Raw genomic sequence first — 19470 nt, 5'->3', positions numbered from 1 at the left:
TTGACTTCTTGTGGTGCAGGTCTGTTCAGGAGAAGCCCTGTGAAGGGTGGAATGTAAGTGTGTTCACCATTTTTTTTTTTTTTGGTCTGTGTCCAGCACAGTGCCAGGTGCCTTAACTCAGGGAAATTACTTTGTGGTCTTGGAGGCTTCTTCTGTACTCCTTCCTCTTCCTGATGATATTTTACACATCAAAACTTCGCTGGGCCAGAGAGAAGGGTTAACTTCAAATGTGGTCTTGGTTTCATATATCCTTGATGAGATTTGCTTATTTTAAACTGATGTGATGACAGTGGAACACACCTGTCTTCCCCTTTCTCCCTTTGTTACGAAGGCTTGCACTGTTGTAACAAAGGCTTGCTGCTAGGATTTTTGTTGTTAATGCTGATTCAACTTAAAGCATGAGCTTACACTATAAACTTGAGTATTATAATTGTAAATGGGTACGTGTGTGTTAGTAGCAGAGCATGAAGGTCTTCTGCCTTACAAATAACCTGAGATGACTTGGATTTCTCAGGTGCATAAGGCTGCAGTAGAAAGTGTTCCCACTTGGCAAGAAATGCAAAAAACCACATGGATTAATAAGTGCGAAAGTTTTTATTTGCCACCTTGAATTACACTTCACAGCCATTCATCCTCTTTCTCTTTCTAACTCTTTGCATTTATTGTGACAGAGGTTATAGGCTTACATGGTAGATATGGCTCACAGGAGCATAGAGGAATTATCTGGTCCAGCTCAGCAGTTCACAGCAGGCACTGTGTTCCCTCTTCCTATGCTGAGCCTGTTTCTATTAGTCAAGAGAAGAAAGGTGGTGAAGCTATTGTAGATGGAGAAAAGAGGTTGAGCAACAGTGGGAAGCAGCCTGGTAGTGGAAGGAACTACTGGGACTGTGTTTGAGCTTATTGTGTGTCCAGGAGCGGTGAGCATGCTGATGGAGAGGTGAGTGAGAACCAGGTCAAGTTGGATGCCTCACTAGGGAGCTGAGATATTGCTTTTAGACAACTTGAGTCAGTCTTACAATGAGAGATGGTTGTAGGATGCTCACCATTTTTGGGTGGATCTGTACCATGGAATAGAAGATAGATGGGAGGTGGGGAAGCCTGGAAACGGAGCGTTTTGATAGTCTCAGCCCTGTTTTCAAATCGCAGTTTCTCTGCTCAATACCTGTGTATTGAAATCCTCATTTGTAATTTGAGGATAATATGTATAGCTCATAGTGCACAAGAGGATTAAATGAGATTTTGTTTGTAAAATATCTAGTTCAGGCCTGGCACCGAACAAGGAATCAATAAATGCTAGTTTCTTTTCCTTCTCCACTTTTTCCTGAACTCTTTCAATTGTAGGATTCATTGAATTCTGCTATAAAAGGCAGTCACATCACCTGACCTCTTTTCTGTAGCAAAAGATACCCAAGTCCTATGGACCCTTCAGGAGTATGTCTTATTTTTCTTTTAAAATTAAACTTCTTTAAAATCACAGAGCAGACATTAACAAGTAATGTTGAAATTTAGGTTGCTTATAAAATCAGGAGAAAGATGGCAGGGGGCTGTTGTATGGTTGTATGAATATATTTGAATCATTTCCCTGAGTTGTGAATTGTATACACTTTGGTACCATATGATGGATCTCATAATGTGCACACTGTCAATCTAGAGTCTGCAGTACAGTCATGGATGAGACTTCTATAGTGCCTTTCTCTTTGACTTATATTCAGATTTCTCATTTACAAGGCAAAGATTGCTTGAATCATCCTTGGAGTCTTATTGGCAAAAAGAGCAGGGAGGACAGTGATTTGTAATCTTAAATATTAAAATTCCAAGAGGTTGAGCATGAGAAATTGGGGAGGATGGAAGGTGTGTGCACTTTTTGGAGGAAGGACTTGTACTTTTAAAATAACATAAAATGGGCTGAGGATGTAGCTTGATTGGTAAGTGCCCTTGGACTCAACCCCCCCACCCCCCCAAAAAAAATTTAAGGTAAAAATAAGGTAAATTAAAACAGAAAGGCTATAACTCAGATGTGAAACACTCAAAATATTGGCACCCAATATATTTAAATATAGTCTTCGGAGGTCGGGGGTTAAAAATTGCAGCAATTTAAGCAAAAATTCTTATCTTTCTTAGTCACCATTTGTGACTATGAGCTAAATGTAGTTTAACATAGCATCTGCTTTGGAGGCCCAGGACAGGATCTAACAATCACAGTATGGAAAGCCTGCAAACCATACTTTCTGTCCGCACTGTTCCCTTTTCATGTTAAGACTCTCCCAGCAGAACTGTGCAGCCTGGTTGCCTATTTCAGGGAGACCAGGCCTTACTTGAAAGACAGATGAGATTTTCTCCGGTAGCATTTAAAAGTGGCATCTTCCTTGATCCAGCAATAATGATAATAGCCCCTAATATTCATTTAGATCTTCAGAGTTTGTAAAGTGCTTTGACATTGTATCTGTCAAAATATGTGTACATAATAAAAGCTTTTAAAGAGAACATACCTGTTTACCCCCTCCTCCCCTTTCCAGAGTGGGAATAATTCAAAGGCTAAGTGCTTTTGTAGTTTGTTTCTTAATTTTCTGATGTTAAAATGTAGCCTGTGATTTCATCTGTATCCTTCTCCTTCAGCCTATGGGAAATGGCTACCACATCTCAACAAATACATATGTACACACTCTGGTTATTATTACACATATATTATGCTCAAAGAATTGCCGCATTATTCATCTCTAAGGTGGAGAAACTTGCTCCTGCAAACTAGGAGAGATCCTTAAGCATTCATTTTAAATGTGCTTTACTTTAAAAGGGCTTTTGAGATAGCGTGAAGCTGGAAGTCTGATGAAAGTAGGAGTGGAGGCACTTAGCTGGGTGAGCTGGTCAGGAGTCGTCTAGAGCAGCAGCGTCTTGTCTCCTTCCTTGTTATATAACTGAGATCTAGGATTGGCGGTGTCGACCTGTGTGGGATGTAAGTGGATAGGATCTGAGGCTGAGAAGGGCCTTACCTTTTCTATAGTGTATAGCATTGACTTTTGTTCCTTTTTTTTTAAAAGCATCAAATCTTCTGTTCATTCTTAGGCAACAGATTAACTACAAATTTCCTTGTGATACTGTCAGCAGTTTTAACTTTTTGGAGTCACTAGGAGTAAAAATAACACTAATTGAACACAATTGTTGTCTTTTTTTTTTTTTTGAAATGTAGTAAATAACCAGGAGCTTAATTACCGTAGAAAGTCAGATGCACCAAGAGTTTTTTCCTAGCTGATACGTAGTCTTTAAGGAAAGTTGTCTTTTGAAGAACAGCTGGACCAAAGGAAGTAAATAACATTCTTGGTAAGAATTTTTAAGATGCCCTAAATTTCCTTACCAAGTAATTTATAGTCGGTCTAAATCGGAAGTGTACATCTCTTGGGAGTCTCATCACTGAACACATCAACTGAACAGAATGTTTTATAGGCAAATACCAGTAAGTGAGGTGATCTACATTTCAGAGAGGGAGAAAGCTGGCGGTGAGTACTGATCAAGAATCCTAATGGACAGGGGAAGAGTACATTTCTCTGCTTTCTAATGACTCAATGATTCGAAGGTCTTATATGCCCTGGGATACCACATTTTAATTTTCAGTTTCCCCAAAGTCCTACAGAAATAAATTTAAGTCTTCCAGCATTACTTAGGAAATATGTATACCTTGTTTTGTTGATACTTGAGATGCCATTATTTTGGTATAATCTTCTTGAACACTTAACTGGAGCATTTGGCTTCCTTTGTAAGTCCTGCTAAATGACAGCGAAGAGTAAAATGTTAGTCTCAGTGGACAGATGGAGGATTGTGGCTCTTTATAACCGTTGAGAGTTAAAAAATGTTATTGTGTCCATTAGCCTTCCTTGACTTTCATATTTCCTTTAGAGTAGGCATTCTTCCTGTTCTGGAGCTCAAATATGACAGTATTTTACTGTCTCTGTCCTACAGAAGAGCTATATTTTAACCTCCCTAATGAAAATACTCAACTACTGGGATTAATTTGAGGATTTCCAATCAGCCTTTCACAACTGGTACTATCCTGAGGGTGTTCCCCATAGCTGTGACTTTCCTAGAAGAATGTGAAGTTAATCCAATTTCTATGTTGATTACTATGTTAAATGTCTTAATTTAGCAGTTGAAATCTATCTGCCTGTACTAAACAAAAACTCTGCTACAAAAGCTGTGGGTGTAGTTGATTTTATTCGTATTGTACTCATATCCTTTTTAGGTTCTATAGCCAAATAATGGCATGGAAATTAATTAGGCCCACTGAGGTTGGAATGAAAGAATGAGGTTGCAATGATTCATCACCAGAAGGTAACAGTTTAGCTTGTTCCAGCCTATAACCAAGATTGAGTTAACCTGTGATTTAACCATTATAAATGACCTGATGGAAAAATACAGATTTAAAAGTTTATTTCCATTTAAAAAATTGTAATTTATTCTCATTAGTTTTTGTCTACTTTGTTTTTAAACTTTGGGAGCAGGGAGGAAGCTTTGAAATATTTTTTGATTATTAATTTCGAATGTTTAAAGGGGTTCTTTTGAATTTGAGAGTTGTTCAGTGGTTGCGTCTTTGAAGTTACTGATTTTTATTTTATTTTATATTTGCTATTAAATGAATCAGTTGCTGAATTCTTATAAATAATTATATATATATATGGGGCTGGGATTGTGGCTTAGCTGTAAAGCTCTCGCCTAGCATGTGCAGGACCCAGGTTCGATTCTCAGCACCACATAAAAATAAAGGCATTGTGTTGTGTTCATGAACAAAAAAGATATTCTCTCTCTCAAAAAAACTTATATATACAGTGAATAACTCATATTTATAAACTCAGATTTTTATATGTTGGGTTTTTTAAAGGACAATTCCCCCCATTTTAGATATCTATAGAAGTTCTTTGTTTATTCATGTGCTTTTGTCCCTAGCACACAATAAAACATTTGGTGGTTTATTTGAATATGTGAGCACTTGGAGTCTAAACTAATTTCTTGATGATGGATTTTAACAGTTTACTACTATCCAGAATCTTCTGAGCATATCTAGAATCTGACAACTTCTCTTCTGACATCACCATGGCCAGTGTCACTGTCATCCTACCCCTGGATTACTTCAGTTGCTCCTCAGCTAGTCTGCTTCCAAACTTGCTGAGTGCTCCTGCACACCCACACACAGTTTATTTTCATAGAAGCCACATGCTACTCTTTTGCTTAAAACCTTCCATGGTTTCCTTTCTTATAGTGGCCTTCTAGGCCTTATGTGATCTGGCCTCATTACCTCTTTGATGCATCTCCTTCTACTCTCCCTTGCTATTCTTCTACACTGAACAGCTTTGCCATTGTTGGTCTCTCTACCTAGAATGATCCTCTTCTGATAGTTCCATGGGGGCTGTTTTTGTTTCCTATTATAACTGTAACAAAGTAGTGTAAACTTAACAGTACACAATTTTTTTTTAATGTTCTAATTCTGAAGGTCATGAGTCCACTGAAGTGGGTCCTTAGGGGCTAAGATGAATGTACTGGTATATCTGAGCTCTTTCTGGAGGCTTTATAGGAAAATGCTTCCTTGCCTTTTCCAGATTGTAGAAGTTGCCCATATTCTTTGGCTGGTGACCCCTTTCAAAGCCAATGAAGGCCTGTTAAATTCTTCCCATGTTGCATCACTCTGATGCTGACTTTCCTGCCTCCTCCTTTAACTTATGAGTACCCTTGTAATCACATCAGACCCACCTGAATAATCCAGCATAATCTGTCTTTTCAAGATCAGTTTATTTAGCAGCCAAAATTTCATCTGCAACCATGATTTCCCCCACAATGTATAATAACATATTCAAAGACATTGGGGAGTAGGAAGTGGACATGGAGGGCTGGAAGGGGGACAGTATTCTACCTACCACAGCAGCCAGCTCACATGTTTTTCAAACCTTGTCTGCAACCTTTCCTTCAACCTGAAGCTACCCAAGCCCTGTCTAAACATTCTCAGGTCCTCTCACTCCATATTTTCATTGCAGATAAAGATACCAGGGTGTTACTTCATTGTTGTAACTCGAGCACCTCGTACTGAATTTAGCCCATGGTAGTTGTATATGTATATTTGTCAAATGGATGAACAGGGTTTGAAGCTTAAGCAGATCTTTACTTCCCATTGCCCATCATAGGTGCCTGTTAATGGACTTAGAGTGTAGGGAAGTACTTGGGACCCTAAACTGAAGTTTCAGAAAGACTGGTTTTGGAGTCATTGTACTTTGTTTATAGGAACAATAAAGGGCCAAGAGATGATGTTGGCTGCCAAAGAACATTCTTGTGACTTTCTGGTAGCTCTTGAACCTATGTAGCCTTAAGGACAAAAATCTGAGTTTGAGGTTGTTGGAATCCATAGAACTGGTGAGTGTGGAGCAGGCCTGTAATTACAGTGTGCCTGTAATCATAAGATTGAGAGCCATGACTTGAATCTGATGTGTTTCTAAATGCCTTTGTGCCTGTAATCCCAGAGGCTTGCCAGGCTGAGGCAGAAGGATTACAAGTTTAGAGTTGGTCTCAGCAACTTAGCAAGGCCCTAAGTAATTTAGTGAGACCTCTCAAAATAAAAAAGGGCTGGAGATGTGGCTCAGTGGTTAAGTGCTCCTGGGTTTGATCTTTGGTACTTGAAAAAAAAATGGTGTGGATGGGGTGGAGAGTTGACAAGGATTCTAGGATTGAGGAACTACCTTGAAGCTTAGTCACAAATTATTTTAGGAACATAAAGCTAAAAGATTTAAAGAAAACAAACTTAATGGGTCTGTCTTGTAACTGACATGTTAGCCCTGTGACTTCAATGCTTGGTTAACTGTTCTCTTAATTCAGTAAAGTCAGCAATGTATCTTGAACATGCAGTTTTAGTGACTTGAATGGGAAAGATAAAGTGTTTGTTCACAATGGTGTCCCCCAGATTAAGGACCCAAAGGGCTACTTACCCAGTGCTCACCTGTGAGCTTCTGTGATGATTTCTCTGCTTGCTTTGTGTGCATTACTTTCTTGCCTCAAGTTCCCTAAAGGAAGATGCTTCTTGGCCAAGGCTGTGGGTTTTCTTGCTTTTGCTTTTTGCTGGGCTTAGTTCTTAAATCTGAGAGACAAATGTCTTCAGCTCACCTTGTAACTTGGCCTTTTAGAGAGAGAGAGACTTGATGTGATCAGAGGAAAGGCACTGGAATGCCCTGACCTGGTGCTGTGCTACCTTAGGTATGGAGAACCTTCTGGCTGCAAGTTAGTGTGGAGACCAAGGTCACTAGCCACTCAGTACCTTTCAACTCTGGGAGATGCTTGTCCTTGCCTCTAGCCATGATTCTTTACAGAGATTGTTTTCATTTGTGTTTACCTAAGCTTTTCTAGTCAACATAAGATTGAGAGCCATGACTTGAACCCTGTGTTCTAAATGTCTTTGTGTCAAAAACCCTTCCTTTTTTTTTTCTCTTCTGAATTTACTTTTTCTTTCCTGTTCCTAAAATCGTGTCAAAATCTCACATAACACATCTCTGTAACGGTGTCAGTCAGAAGCTTGGAACATCTTTATGTCATGATTTTGGATTTGTCCTGGCTTCCATGTTTTTGAGTTGGCAAGTTGGTGAGACAGGTTCTTGAAATAAAACCATACAACCGATTGCTTGAAAAATCAATGGTTTCCTTTGTTGTACTGTGTAATAGAAATCTGGACTTAAGTGGCTGAGGTTGGCTGGTGGGATGCGCCAAAAATTGAAAGTATGCTTTCATAATTATCTCTGGTATGAAATATTTGAAGTAGGGTAGAAAACCAAGTTACCAGATTTGCATGCAATTAAGTATATGGTTTGTCCTTAAGTTTTTTTGAAGAAACTATTTTTATCCTTTGCCTGCACAGACCCTTGACATGGGGATAGGGTGGATTGGGGTACGGATCTTGCAGGCAAGCAGAACAGCATGAGCAAAGGCAGAGAGTGAAGCACTGGACTTTTGGAGGGAGAAGGAAGAGCTCATGATTTTTAGGTTCCTGAATAAGCAGGCTGGAAGATTAGTTGTAGAGGCTCACTGGTGTTTATACCACTTCCATTGAGTAACTTACAGGTAAATGATAGGTAATAGGGAGCCATTGATGGTTTAAGAAAATCCTCCTAGGAATAGGCTGATTTTTGCATTGAGGTGAGGAAGGACCTTTCTAGAGGTTCTAATCTGGTGGTCCAGAGGAGGGTGAGAACCTGATTAGAAAGGTAACCATAGCAATGGAGTGGGGATCAACTGCATAGATTTAGCAGATGCTGTGTAGTGGCCATCTCTCCAGTCTTGCTGAGCCTTTAATTACAGAACTCTGGTTACTATATCAAGTGGTTGTGGAAACTTGTTCTTAGATACTATACCAAGTGAATTTAATGAGAATGCTGAGAATATATTTAAGATGTTTTTGGTTAGCAGTCTTGTCTTTCTTGGTGATTGTCTGTTGAAGGTTTGAAAATAGTGAAGAAGCTGATTGTCTTAGCTTTCAGATTTTTTTTTTTCCCTAAAACTAGGAATGACTGGGAGATAGAGACTTCTCAAGAACATCTTTTATGTGATCAGGAACTATTGGATCATTTCAACTTCTCTAATTCTTAGTATTGCCAGACAGGAGAACTAAAGTAATAGCATTAGTCCCACAATTCCACTTTTGCAAGAAACTATAGATATTGAGGTACACAGTGGACCATTTAAAGAAAGAAAGAAAGAAAGAGAAAGAAAGAAAGAAAGAAAGAAAGAAAGAAAAATCAACCTAAAAAGCCTCTGTGGCCTTTTGGAAGTAAACTTGGTGACTGTGGAAAAAAAATAGACTGCCTTCCTCTCTCCCTGCAAATTAAAATCCATGCTCTCACCAAACTAATACCTCATTATTATCTCTTGGAGCCCAGGAAGATGTAGAATATTCTAAATTGAGCTGTGCTAAAGTGTCTTTTTCATAAATTACTATATGGAGAATGACAGGAGGAAAACCAGTCTGAATTGGCACAATTGATCTCTAAATTAAGAGGCAAATATATATTGAAACATTATTTTTTAAGTCTTAAAACTAATGGCTCTGTTTCAGTAGAATATGGCCTTTTTTCCTTCCAAAGAGTTTCAGAGCCAATGGAATCTATAAATAGTGCACAGCCCAGTTGTCTGTGGTAGATTGAGTAGAGCAGAATCGCCTGTCCTTAAGTGAAGGGGAAGTAGCTTTACATTTTTAGTAACTGAATTGTTGGCCAGCATAAAGGTAAGGGCCATGTGAGCAACTTATTTATAACTTCCCATAAAGGTATGTGTCTGCCTCAAGCGGAGATACTGTCTGGGGTGTTTGAAATGTAAAAGTGCAGTAGAATCATTTTCCATACACAGCCTTCCTAGCTAGTTGGTTCAGTAAAGTGATTGTTCGCATCCCTGGGGCTTTCAGAAGGAGGGGTGTCAGTAGATGAGCTCGTTATTGTCCACCTCCTATGGAACACAAGGGACTGAGGCCATTATATTTGAATCTGGTTTTATGTAGTGAGGGATGTTTAGATATTCATTCCCAAGGATATTCTGGACATAAGTCTAGGCTTGGTTTAACCTGCTGGGTGTGGTCCTTTTGCCCTCGTCCTGTGGTCTAACCACACTTGGGTTCTTGTTGTAGTATTTCATGAATATAAAGCACTTTTTTTTTTTTTTTTTTTACTTTTTCACAGGTTCAGTTTGACTATAGGTAGTTTTTCTGGAAAATAAAGAACAGAGTCAGGCCGAATTTTCTGGCTGCAGTGGGAGAAGGGAAGAAGACTAAAACATTTTCATGGCATCCTGTAAAAGTATGTTAAACCCTCTTGGTAGATGCCAGAAAATGGAATCCATCATTGCCCATTATTATTGTACTTCCTAGCATCATGAGTGAATCACTTAATAGCCATGAAAATATCTAATGAAAGTTTTAAGTTATAACATAAGGGACATTTTTGGCCCTCCTTTGGTATTCATTGTTTGTTTTCAAAGAATCAAAAAAAATAATTTTTTGATTATTATATTGACCATTTAAAGCATCTGCATATATGGCTGAAAAGTAAACTTTGGCTTTTGTGCCAATATCATGGCTCTGTTTAGTATTCGGGCAAGTTGTAATAAGTGGTAAATGGCCCATTAACTATATGGGAGGCCTCATGGCAGCACTAATTTCAAATCGTGCTGGGTTTACAATTTACATATTAAAAAATGTTCATTTGATTTTGTTCAGGGATAGCACTGACATCCTATACAAACATTACTCCAAACAATCCTATTTATTGGTCCAATTATTTCAATTGAAAGATGCTGGTTTACTGCCTCTTAGTATATGTGAACAACTCTCAGTGAAACTGTTAGAGAATAGTTTGACTATAGTGGCAAAAAAACCTCACAGGGTTTCCATTCACTATTAATTTTAAGTCCCAGGATTAAGGATCATTTGTAGTATAATGTAACAGTGGGGCAGATATAGCTTCTCTTAATACCCTTTTGATATTTTGGGGAAAGCATACTTTTATATAAAGCAGTCACTTATGAATTGCATGATCGCTTTTTCTCACTACAAAATTTCATTCACATTTCCTTCCTTCTCCCACGCCCTTAAGAGAAAGGACAGCATGCAGTATTTTGCTTTTTTTATTTTTTAATTTTTGAGGGATGGTTTAAGGTAGTTTTTAGGATAGATGCCAAGATAACTAGCTAATATTGTTTTAAAATCAGGCTCTTAATTAAAAATGCTTACATTTGTGCAAGAAAACTACATGTTAAAATGAATTTAGAAAGATTAGATTGGAATTGCCTCAAATTCAATTAAGCCACACTGCATGGACGTGCTGGGAATATCAATACAATCACTGTAAATTTTGTACAAACTGATTTGTTGCATTATCTTGCTCATCTAACATACGGTACTTTTTGTGTCCATATTGCAGACGGCAACTCCAAACTAACATGGCAGTCAGACTGTGTGATGTGGCTTCTCTGCTTAGAAGTGGTTCGTGGGCAGCAGAGCCTTGGACTGGGGTCTGTGGGATTTTTCTTAAATTCTGTAGGCTACTTTTTTTTTAGCATGTTGCAGGAGTGCTGAGGCCATACCAAACACTTGAACCTTTCATTTGGCATACTAATTGTTCTTATATTTAACTATATGGTATGGCCATCATTAGGACTTAAAGCACATTGCAATTTTAACTAGTGGTATATGTAGATCAGAACCATACTCTTGTATGTAACTTTTTATAATCTAAATTAGGATTTAGCACAGACTCAAAAGAGTGACAACATGCTTTTTTTTTAAAAAAAAAAAACAAGAAAAAGTTTTGGTATGGTCTGAATACTAAGTTACCGTAATTCTTTACATTCTGTTTACTATGTATTTTTTTGGTTACTACATTTTGAACTTATTTAAAATTCCTGATGCTCAAAAAAAAAAAAAAGTTGAAATTGTAAATCTGGCTGGAAATTATTTGCCCAGTAACTGTTGAAAGACTTTGCATTCTGTGAACAGTTGTGTTGAGCCTATCAATGGAATATGCATTATTTGTAAAATATAGCACATTAGTATCATTTTATTCTGAGCAGATGGTCCTATAGCTGAGAGATGCTGTAATTTTCAGTGCACACAGCCTACTGCAGCTGTTCACTTGAATGTTGGCTTAGGAGCTCATTCTTGCCACCTGAACATGGAAATAAATGTGCAATTAAGTGAGGAGTGTTTGTTGTCCTTGCTAAATCCTGCTAATTTCAGTCAGTGAACACTTTATTTCAAATGCCATCCCAAAGAGCTTTAGTCCGAATCTCATATTTACAGCTTTCATAGCTTCTGCACATACCCTAACTTTTGAATAGTGGTTTGTTTTAATTGGCTTTGGGCACTTTCATCTTGTAGTTGGTTCATTGTTTTCATAACTGCTCAGCCAGCATAGGTTAACCCCCTGAAGGGCAGTCCACAGCTAACATTCAACAAACTCAGTTATACTTTATTAGGAAATCTGAAACCTACCTTCTAATTTTCAAATAGATTTAAGTATAATAAAACCCATATCTTGAATTACTTGATTTTTTTTCTTAAGGATTTCCAAAGGTTTCTCTATTTTCCTTGACCTCCTTAAATTATTCTCTGAAAATATTCACCTGAAAAAGGTAGCTTGCAGCTTAGAAAACAAATACCCATTTCTTTGAAAGTGAAATGAAATCATGGAAAGGTTACAAGTTGTAACTAATGATTCTGCCTAGCCATTTTGGATTTGGTCTTTTTGTTTGTTTGTTTTTGCTTTTGTTTTGTATTTTAACTCCACAGCACCGATTTCTTGTCCATTCTGACCAGACTCAATCTGGTTAGTTAACCAGTCTCGATCTGTCTTTGTTGCCTTCTTTATTTATAAACATCTCTTGACAGTAGAGATTTCTTAGCCACTAATGTGCCCCGTTTATTTTTCTTAGGCAATTTGCTTTAAAAACAACAATTTTTTTTCTTTAGTCATAATGATAGCCCTCTTTCCCTCTCCTTTGCTTTTTTTTCTTTACCTCAGAATCTTTGCCTTTTCTATATTAAAAATTCCCTAAAATTAGCATCCCATCAATTTAGAGTTGTCACATTGAGCAGTTGTTCTTTGTGGAACTGAGTGGTGCTTTGAATGAAATGCAAAGGATAATCCTTTCAGTGATGCTTTGATTTTTGGGTTCCCCCCCAGTCTTGACTGTCCAAAGTTAGGTAACTATTGGAAAATGCTTTTGGAAAACTTGGGGCTATGGTTTGTGATTCTTGTTCAAAGAATAATAGGATTGGTTTTTAGGCGACTAGATCCACATTTGCTTAATAAGTGATTTTTGTAGAGTAGCTTGAATATTTTTGAGGCCATTTCCCCCAATTCTGTCACTTACCTTGTATTTGGAGTTTATAGATACCTTAAAATGAAAATTCCTTGGGCTGGTCTGTTTGCAAAAGTTGATTTATTTACATTGTTGTTTTGGTGGACTGGATATTTTTTTTTCCTCAGTCAAGGAAAAATATCATACTGAATTGTTTGGGGATTTTTATTTCAATGCTATAGTTCAGTTCCCTTGTTGGTGATCTTTAACTGCCAAGATTGACAAGAATAGCCTATTACATTCTACAAGGTAGATAAAATACAGCTACCCTATAAATCCTTTTCATTCCCTAACATATAACATTTTTCTTATTTCCTATCAATGGTGAGGTATAAGATATTGTCAATCAAATATGAAAAACATTTTCAATATGTAACCAAAACAGTACATGTTGACAAATTTATATTTTTTACAGTACTCTTGCTCCTTGATTTTAAGTTAATGGATGTCTGTCAGTTTTAGAATATTGAACTTCTTAGGCTAACTAAAAATCCTCTTCAGGTTTAGTAGGTCATTTTTTTTGGTTTGTTTTGGTAGCATGTTAAGCACTTTTATTTTCTAGTATGATTTTTAGCCAGGGCTCAATTCTTTGCCCTCTGGTACTCTGGACACTGCAGGTGAGTGAGGCTATGTGAGTAGAGCCAGAATGTGATGCTAGAAAATTCACAAGATTTAAGTTGTGCTCATGTGCATGTATGGAATATGTATGTGAAAATGTAATTGCAATATTTAATTGAATAACTTAATATGAAGTAAAAATTAGCTTAGGTGTTGCCCTTTTTGTTGAAGTTTTGTTGTAATTTCAGCAGAATAACTTGTGTTTAGTGACAAGTGTTTAAACTCTTGGATGGAATCTCTAATAGGTTGTGAAATATGAATTCTGACATTTCTTGTTTTCTCTGTTTTTAGCAGGTAATTGCTGCCATGGAAACACAACTGTCTAATGGGCCAACTTGCAATAACACAGCCAATGGTCCATCCACCATAAACAACAACTGCTCGTCACCAGTTGACTCTGGGAACACAGAGGACAGCAAGACCAACCTAATAGTCAACTACCTTCCTCAGAACATGACACAGGAGGAGCTAAAGAGTCTTTTTGGGAGCATTGGTGAAATAGAGTCCTGTAAGCTTGTAAGAGACAAAATAACAGGTATGCAGTTTTATATAGATAATTCATGTTGAAAGCGTTATGTTTCAGGATATGAGAGTATAACAAGTATGCTATTTGGAAATCATTCAGCACTGCTGTTATTCACATCTAGACTTTCTGTTACTGATTGTTCAGAATAGTGAAACTTTAGAGTTTTAAGTTTCCTTTCAAAGCATGAGAATTTTGAAGTGCAGTATCCACATACACACACACACACACACACACACACACACACACTCACCCCTAGTTGATTGCAAACATTAAGATTGTATGAAGCATACATAGGCCTCTTGCATATTTTATGTTGTTAAATTTGAGTGCTAATATATATTAAGTTGCGTTGCATACCTTATAAGCCCAAAATACCAAACTAAATATTTGAAGTCAGTAAAGGGTACTAAGTGTAGTGTAAAGAATGAGATCAGGAGTATGAACTCCTAATTAGTCGTGGGACCTTGGACAAGTCAGCTCTTAGCCTCAGGGTTCTCTTGGTAAAGTGAGGTAGAATGCAGAAAAGGGGTCACACTAGGTTATTTCTCAGGTCAGTTTGGATTTCTTCTGAGAGAATACTTTTGGCTGTTCTGTCATCAAGACTTCAGGGATCATTCTCTCCATAGGAGTTCCTAGATTTAGCACCAGAACTTGATTGGCCTCACAATCTTGTTTCCTTGAGCCAAAGATTAAAGTTCACAGAGGGAATTTATTTATAGAGTCAAACAAAAGCTGATCTTTATCATTCTATACCAAATCATTATATTTTTAACCAATTATATTGCTTTAAAGTTCACATTGATATTATCAGGAAAGTTCTTTTATATTATTGACTACTGATAATCAGATGGATGAGATTTTTCAGTTTCTTTTCCAAAATGAGACTGAGCAGCATATGTGAAATTTATAAACAGTTTTGAAAAGTTGGAAAAAGTGGAGAACAAAAGGCTCTCCTTCATATCTCTGTGAATTTCTTTTTAATTTTGTTCTTAGCAAACAATATTATTTTCATGTGCATTTGCTAACCTCTTTGACATAAATGATAAAATGTGATAAATGGCATGAAGACTGTGATATAAATTATATGTGGTTTGTTTTAATAGTCACATATACCGTTAAAAATGCTTAAATGGGGCCTGGGGTTGTGGTTCAGTGGTAGAGCGCTCACCTAGTACGTGTGAGACCCTGGGTTTGATCCATAGCACCACATAAAAATGGCAAATAAATGAAATACAGGTATTGTGTCCAACTACAACTAAAAAATAAATATTTTTTAAAAATGCTTAAATGCATAAAATCACATTTCTTTGTTATGAGACAAGGAATGGTAAATGAAAATATTAAATCTTACATCTTTGTATTAAGCAATTGCTATGGGAAACATTTTATAGATTTTCAAATCTTATCTCCGATCAGACTTGAATTATTCTTCCACAAACCTTTTACTAGTTATATGACATAATAGAGTAAATTTGACTTCTGCATCTTTACACCCTTGCCTCTCCAGCTTCAGTGTAGTGAACAGTGGTAATAGAAATGCATGAAGGCCAGGTCCGGTGGTGCACTCCTGTAGTTCCAGTTCAAGGCCAGCCTCAGTGACTTGGTAAGACTCTGTCTCAAAAAAAATTTAAAAAGGGCTAAAGATGTATAGCTCACATTAAGCACCCCTTGGTTTAAACCCAAATACCAATCAATCAATCAATCAATCAATCAATAGTAAAAATAAAAATATCTGATATCCCAGCTAGATATTGGAAAAACTCTGTTATTATTTGTTGTCCATTTGCTGCACCCCTTATTCTCTCCTCTTTACCTTTTCAGTGAGACGGAGGTAATGGATTTCCCCACTGTGATACAGTTTCTTAAAATACCTGATAACCTAGTAGCAGGATGTTTTTTAAGCTTCAGGAGATAATCGTAATTATTCCTCAAAATAAGTATCCCATTGAAAAATCTGAGAAATGCAATAGTTCTCTGTCCATGCTGCAGATAATTAGCATATTAAGAACTATAAAGACACTATAAAATGCAGTAAATAAAACCCATTCAATTTAGTTACCCAGCCTTATTTTATTACAGAATTTATTTGACAGGGGTGGGTGATGTACCCCAACACTAAATTTCCACTGAACATGTTGGCTATAAAAGCTTTTCAAGTTATTGTAGTTATCAGACAGTTTAATCTGAAATTCTTCCCTAACCTGATCACATCAATAAATGCTAGCATATTCATAAAATGAATGAAGTGATAATGAAGTATAAGTTTGAAAACTGAGAAGCTACAGCTGAGTACTGCATACCTCTACTTCTGTAACCCTGTTTTTATTTAGCTTACTTATTTGTAGTATGAGTGAAAATGGCTTTCAAAAGGGTCTGACTCATTTAGCTTTAAGCAAAAATTGCCTTAGAATTGTTTTTTTAAAATTCTGAACTTTTAAATAAATGTTTGTATTGGACAAAATAGTCTGTTAGATGGTACATATAAAAAACTGAGTTCTGAGTGGTTTTATGTTTCGAAGTAGTCATATATTTCTAAGACTTACTATTAACAACTTTAGGAAGATTTCGAAGGAATTTGTGGGAATGTGAACCCTGCCCTATTGAGTTTAGAATTGACCATATTGTGTAGTTTCTCAGTACATATTTTAGAGATAGGTCAGGATTCTTGGTTTCCTCTCTAATTATTCAACTCCTAGGGAGCAGCTGGGTCAGACTTCTGTATTTTGATATTATAGCAGCTTGAACGGTAACTATCTGGGTTATATGAAAACTTGAATCACTCATTAGGAAGGTGATTTGAAATTCTTCCTTTCACTTTTCTTTCTTAAACCTAATTTAATGATGAATTAGAAAACTATATCCCAGATACAAAAATACCTAGTTAGGAATGTGTGTGCCTGCCTCTTTCCTAAGTTCAAGAAGAGAGCATATAATTGTCAGTATTAGCAAATTATGTCACTATTTTGATAGAATGAGGATGGGGGTGGTACATTAGGAAATGTCTTCAGAAGCAAATACAATAACCTTCTCTCTAGCCTATATTCTATTTATTGTGCTGTTTGTCAGGCCCTCTCTTTGGGCTGGTGCCCAGCTTTATGCCTCAGCCTGTTTCCTCTCTATAGGCATTCATCACAAGAAGCCACTGTTGCTTGCACAGCTTAGCTGGTGTTGGTCCATACTTAAGAGTTCTTAAATCACTTTCAAGTTGTTGACACCTGCTGATGCTGCATTCTAGAGGAGTGAAATGAACTTTCTGTTGTAAGGAATGAGTAGAGCCAAAAAGCCCTGTAGGTGACCTTAGCCAACCCTTTTACCTCTTTCCAGCAAACAAGTGATGAGAGACCCAGGTTTGTGAAATGACTGGTTCAAGGCTACACAGCTATTACATAGTATAGAGAAGTGTTCAGGATATTGTCTTAGGATTCTCTATTCAGATTTTCTTCTTAGCCTATTGTTGGAGGCATGAACTGATTTTAAAGTTAAGCATAACCATGAAGATATAGTGACACATCCAACAAGAGGAGGGGATTTTGTGGGCCTATTTTTTTTGAAAGGAAGATAGAAGATTCATGAGGGAAAGGATTAAAGGATACATAGAATGAACAAGAACATCCATGCTTTTGTTAGAAACATTATCTGTGGTTTTGAATTAAGATGTTTTAGCGCACTGTCTCCTGAATCCATCAGCACATCTTTACCTAAGGGAATTAAAAAAAAAATTTGGGATGCCTTTGGACCTTGCTCTCAGAGAGTTCCCAGGGGATTTCAAAGCCTATCCATTTTGGGCATTGCTGGTGTCTCTGGAAGTCCCCTTGGGGCAAGTGGGAGAGGTGCTGTCTCTACAGTGCCTAATTCTGTGGCAGGCATTCAGGTGCTGGTCTCTCCTCAGCATTGGTCTCTGATGAGTTCATTCTTGGGGATCAGGACTAGAGATGTTGAATGTGAAAGTTCTGAGGCTGTGTCTTTACTGACTACCTGCCTTTCCCTGAGTGTGTATGTCTGTGTAGTTAGTGTTTTGGAACTCCGGGATGGATCATTCTCTAATGGTTACTTTTCTTCTGAAAGAAGAGCTAGACAATTATAGAGGCTTTAGATAATGAGCATTGCTTGTTTTATCCTGGTGTGATGCTTCACTTTTACAACATGAATTGTTTGAGGTGGGACTTGTGCTGACCCCATTAGCTTCCATCTAGAAGCTTTCACACAAGAAGGAAAAATAAAATGCAAAGTAGACAAACAATGTAAACTATAGGGACCCAAGGAGACTCTGTAGATGTCAACTACCTCTAAACAGGTGGTGCCTTGTAGGTAACCCAGGCCTCTTTTTCTACTATTAAGCATTGGTATAGTGAAATATTTTTTATATAAGGGTTATTAGTTTTCTGAGAAATTTTTTATACCTTTATTTTATTTATTTTTATGTGGTGCTGAGGATGGAACCCAGGGCCTCGCATGTGCTAGGTGAGCGTTCTACAGCTGAGTCACAACCCCAGCCCTTCAGAGAACTTTAAAGCTAGTTTTGATCTTGTTTATTCTATGGAATACTGATTATGAAATGTTATTTTAGTGGCATAGGATCCCCCCTTTTTTTAAAAAAAAATAAAGACAGTCTTAGCTCCTTGGGGTTTAAACAGATAAGTGGTATTCTTATTAGTCTAATGGATGCCTTCAAATTTAATAGCATTTATTTGCTGTGATGAAGTCAGTCAATCACAGTGAACACAGGCTGTTTTGATGACCATTAATTTGAAAATATGGTTCTGTATGTCAGTTACAATCTTAAGTGAGTCTGTTAGGATAGGTCCAAAGTAAGGAGATCAAGATACCTGAGTCTCACAGACAAGTAGTTGAAAACAGCAGGGTGGTTGGGCGAGTGGGTGGGTGGTAACTTAATAAACACCTTATTCTGCAGTATTTGCTATTTAATCAGAAAGATGATGGAAAGGCTTGTGTGTTCCTGGGTTTGTAGGAAACAGATAACTTGGGTGGCCAGGGGTAAATGCTTTGGAGACTCCAGATGTGTTAACTGGAATACAGTATGTTTGAATTTATTTTCAGATTTTATTGGCTAAATTTGTATAAAAAGAAATTTGTACTGAGTTTGTGGAATCCCTGAGGGAAGTTTGAAACATCTCTAACAGATAAAAGGTACCAGAAAAGCTTTTTGTTTATCAATATATCTTTAGGTCTAATTATCTCCCATTTTATCTTTTTCTTTTCCAAAGGTCATGGTCAGTCATTTAAAAATTCTATGTTACCACTATAGGAGTTGTTTTACGAAGTTTTGGAAAAATATCTTTTGAATTTATTCTTCAAGGTTGTTTTTCAGCTGAACTTGGTTATTTTTATGGAACAATATTCAGTGTTATTTATCATTTTGATCAATTATAGGATAATGAAACTAGAATTTATAAGAAATCAAATATAGTTGGTTCTTATCAGAGGAAGACTTCTACTGT

At 37.0% G+C, this 19470-nt stretch overlaps 1 protein-coding gene across 25 annotated transcripts in view; it reads left to right on the top strand.

Annotated features, from left to right (window-relative positions):
* The window catches only part of Elavl2 (ELAV like RNA binding protein 2), a 152696-nt gene that overhangs the window by 71585 nt on the left and 61641 nt on the right, over nucleotides 1–19470 (top strand). For 13 of the 25 annotated variants that reach the window (XM_078047706.1, XM_078047713.1, XM_078047714.1 and 10 more), the window contains 2 exons: nucleotides 10929–11019; nucleotides 13777–14020. In XM_078047706.1, coding sequence (XP_077903832.1) covers nucleotides 10948–11019; nucleotides 13777–14020 — 316 coding nt within the window. In that variant the 5' untranslated portion in view covers nucleotides 10929–10947. The remainder of the gene's footprint in view (nucleotides 1–10928; nucleotides 11020–13776; nucleotides 14021–19470) is intronic. The other 12 variants (XM_078047715.1, XM_078047717.1, XM_078047720.1 and 9 more) reach the window with 3 other exon arrangements.

The sequence above is a fragment of the Ictidomys tridecemlineatus genome, chromosome 4, assembly GCF_052094955.1.
Source record: "Ictidomys tridecemlineatus isolate mIctTri1 chromosome 4, mIctTri1.hap1, whole genome shotgun sequence".
Taxonomy (NCBI): Eukaryota; Metazoa; Chordata; class Mammalia; order Rodentia; family Sciuridae; genus Ictidomys; species Ictidomys tridecemlineatus.
The sequence above is the reverse complement of the archived record's forward strand: the minus strand, read 5'-3'. Positions and strand labels throughout refer to the sequence as shown.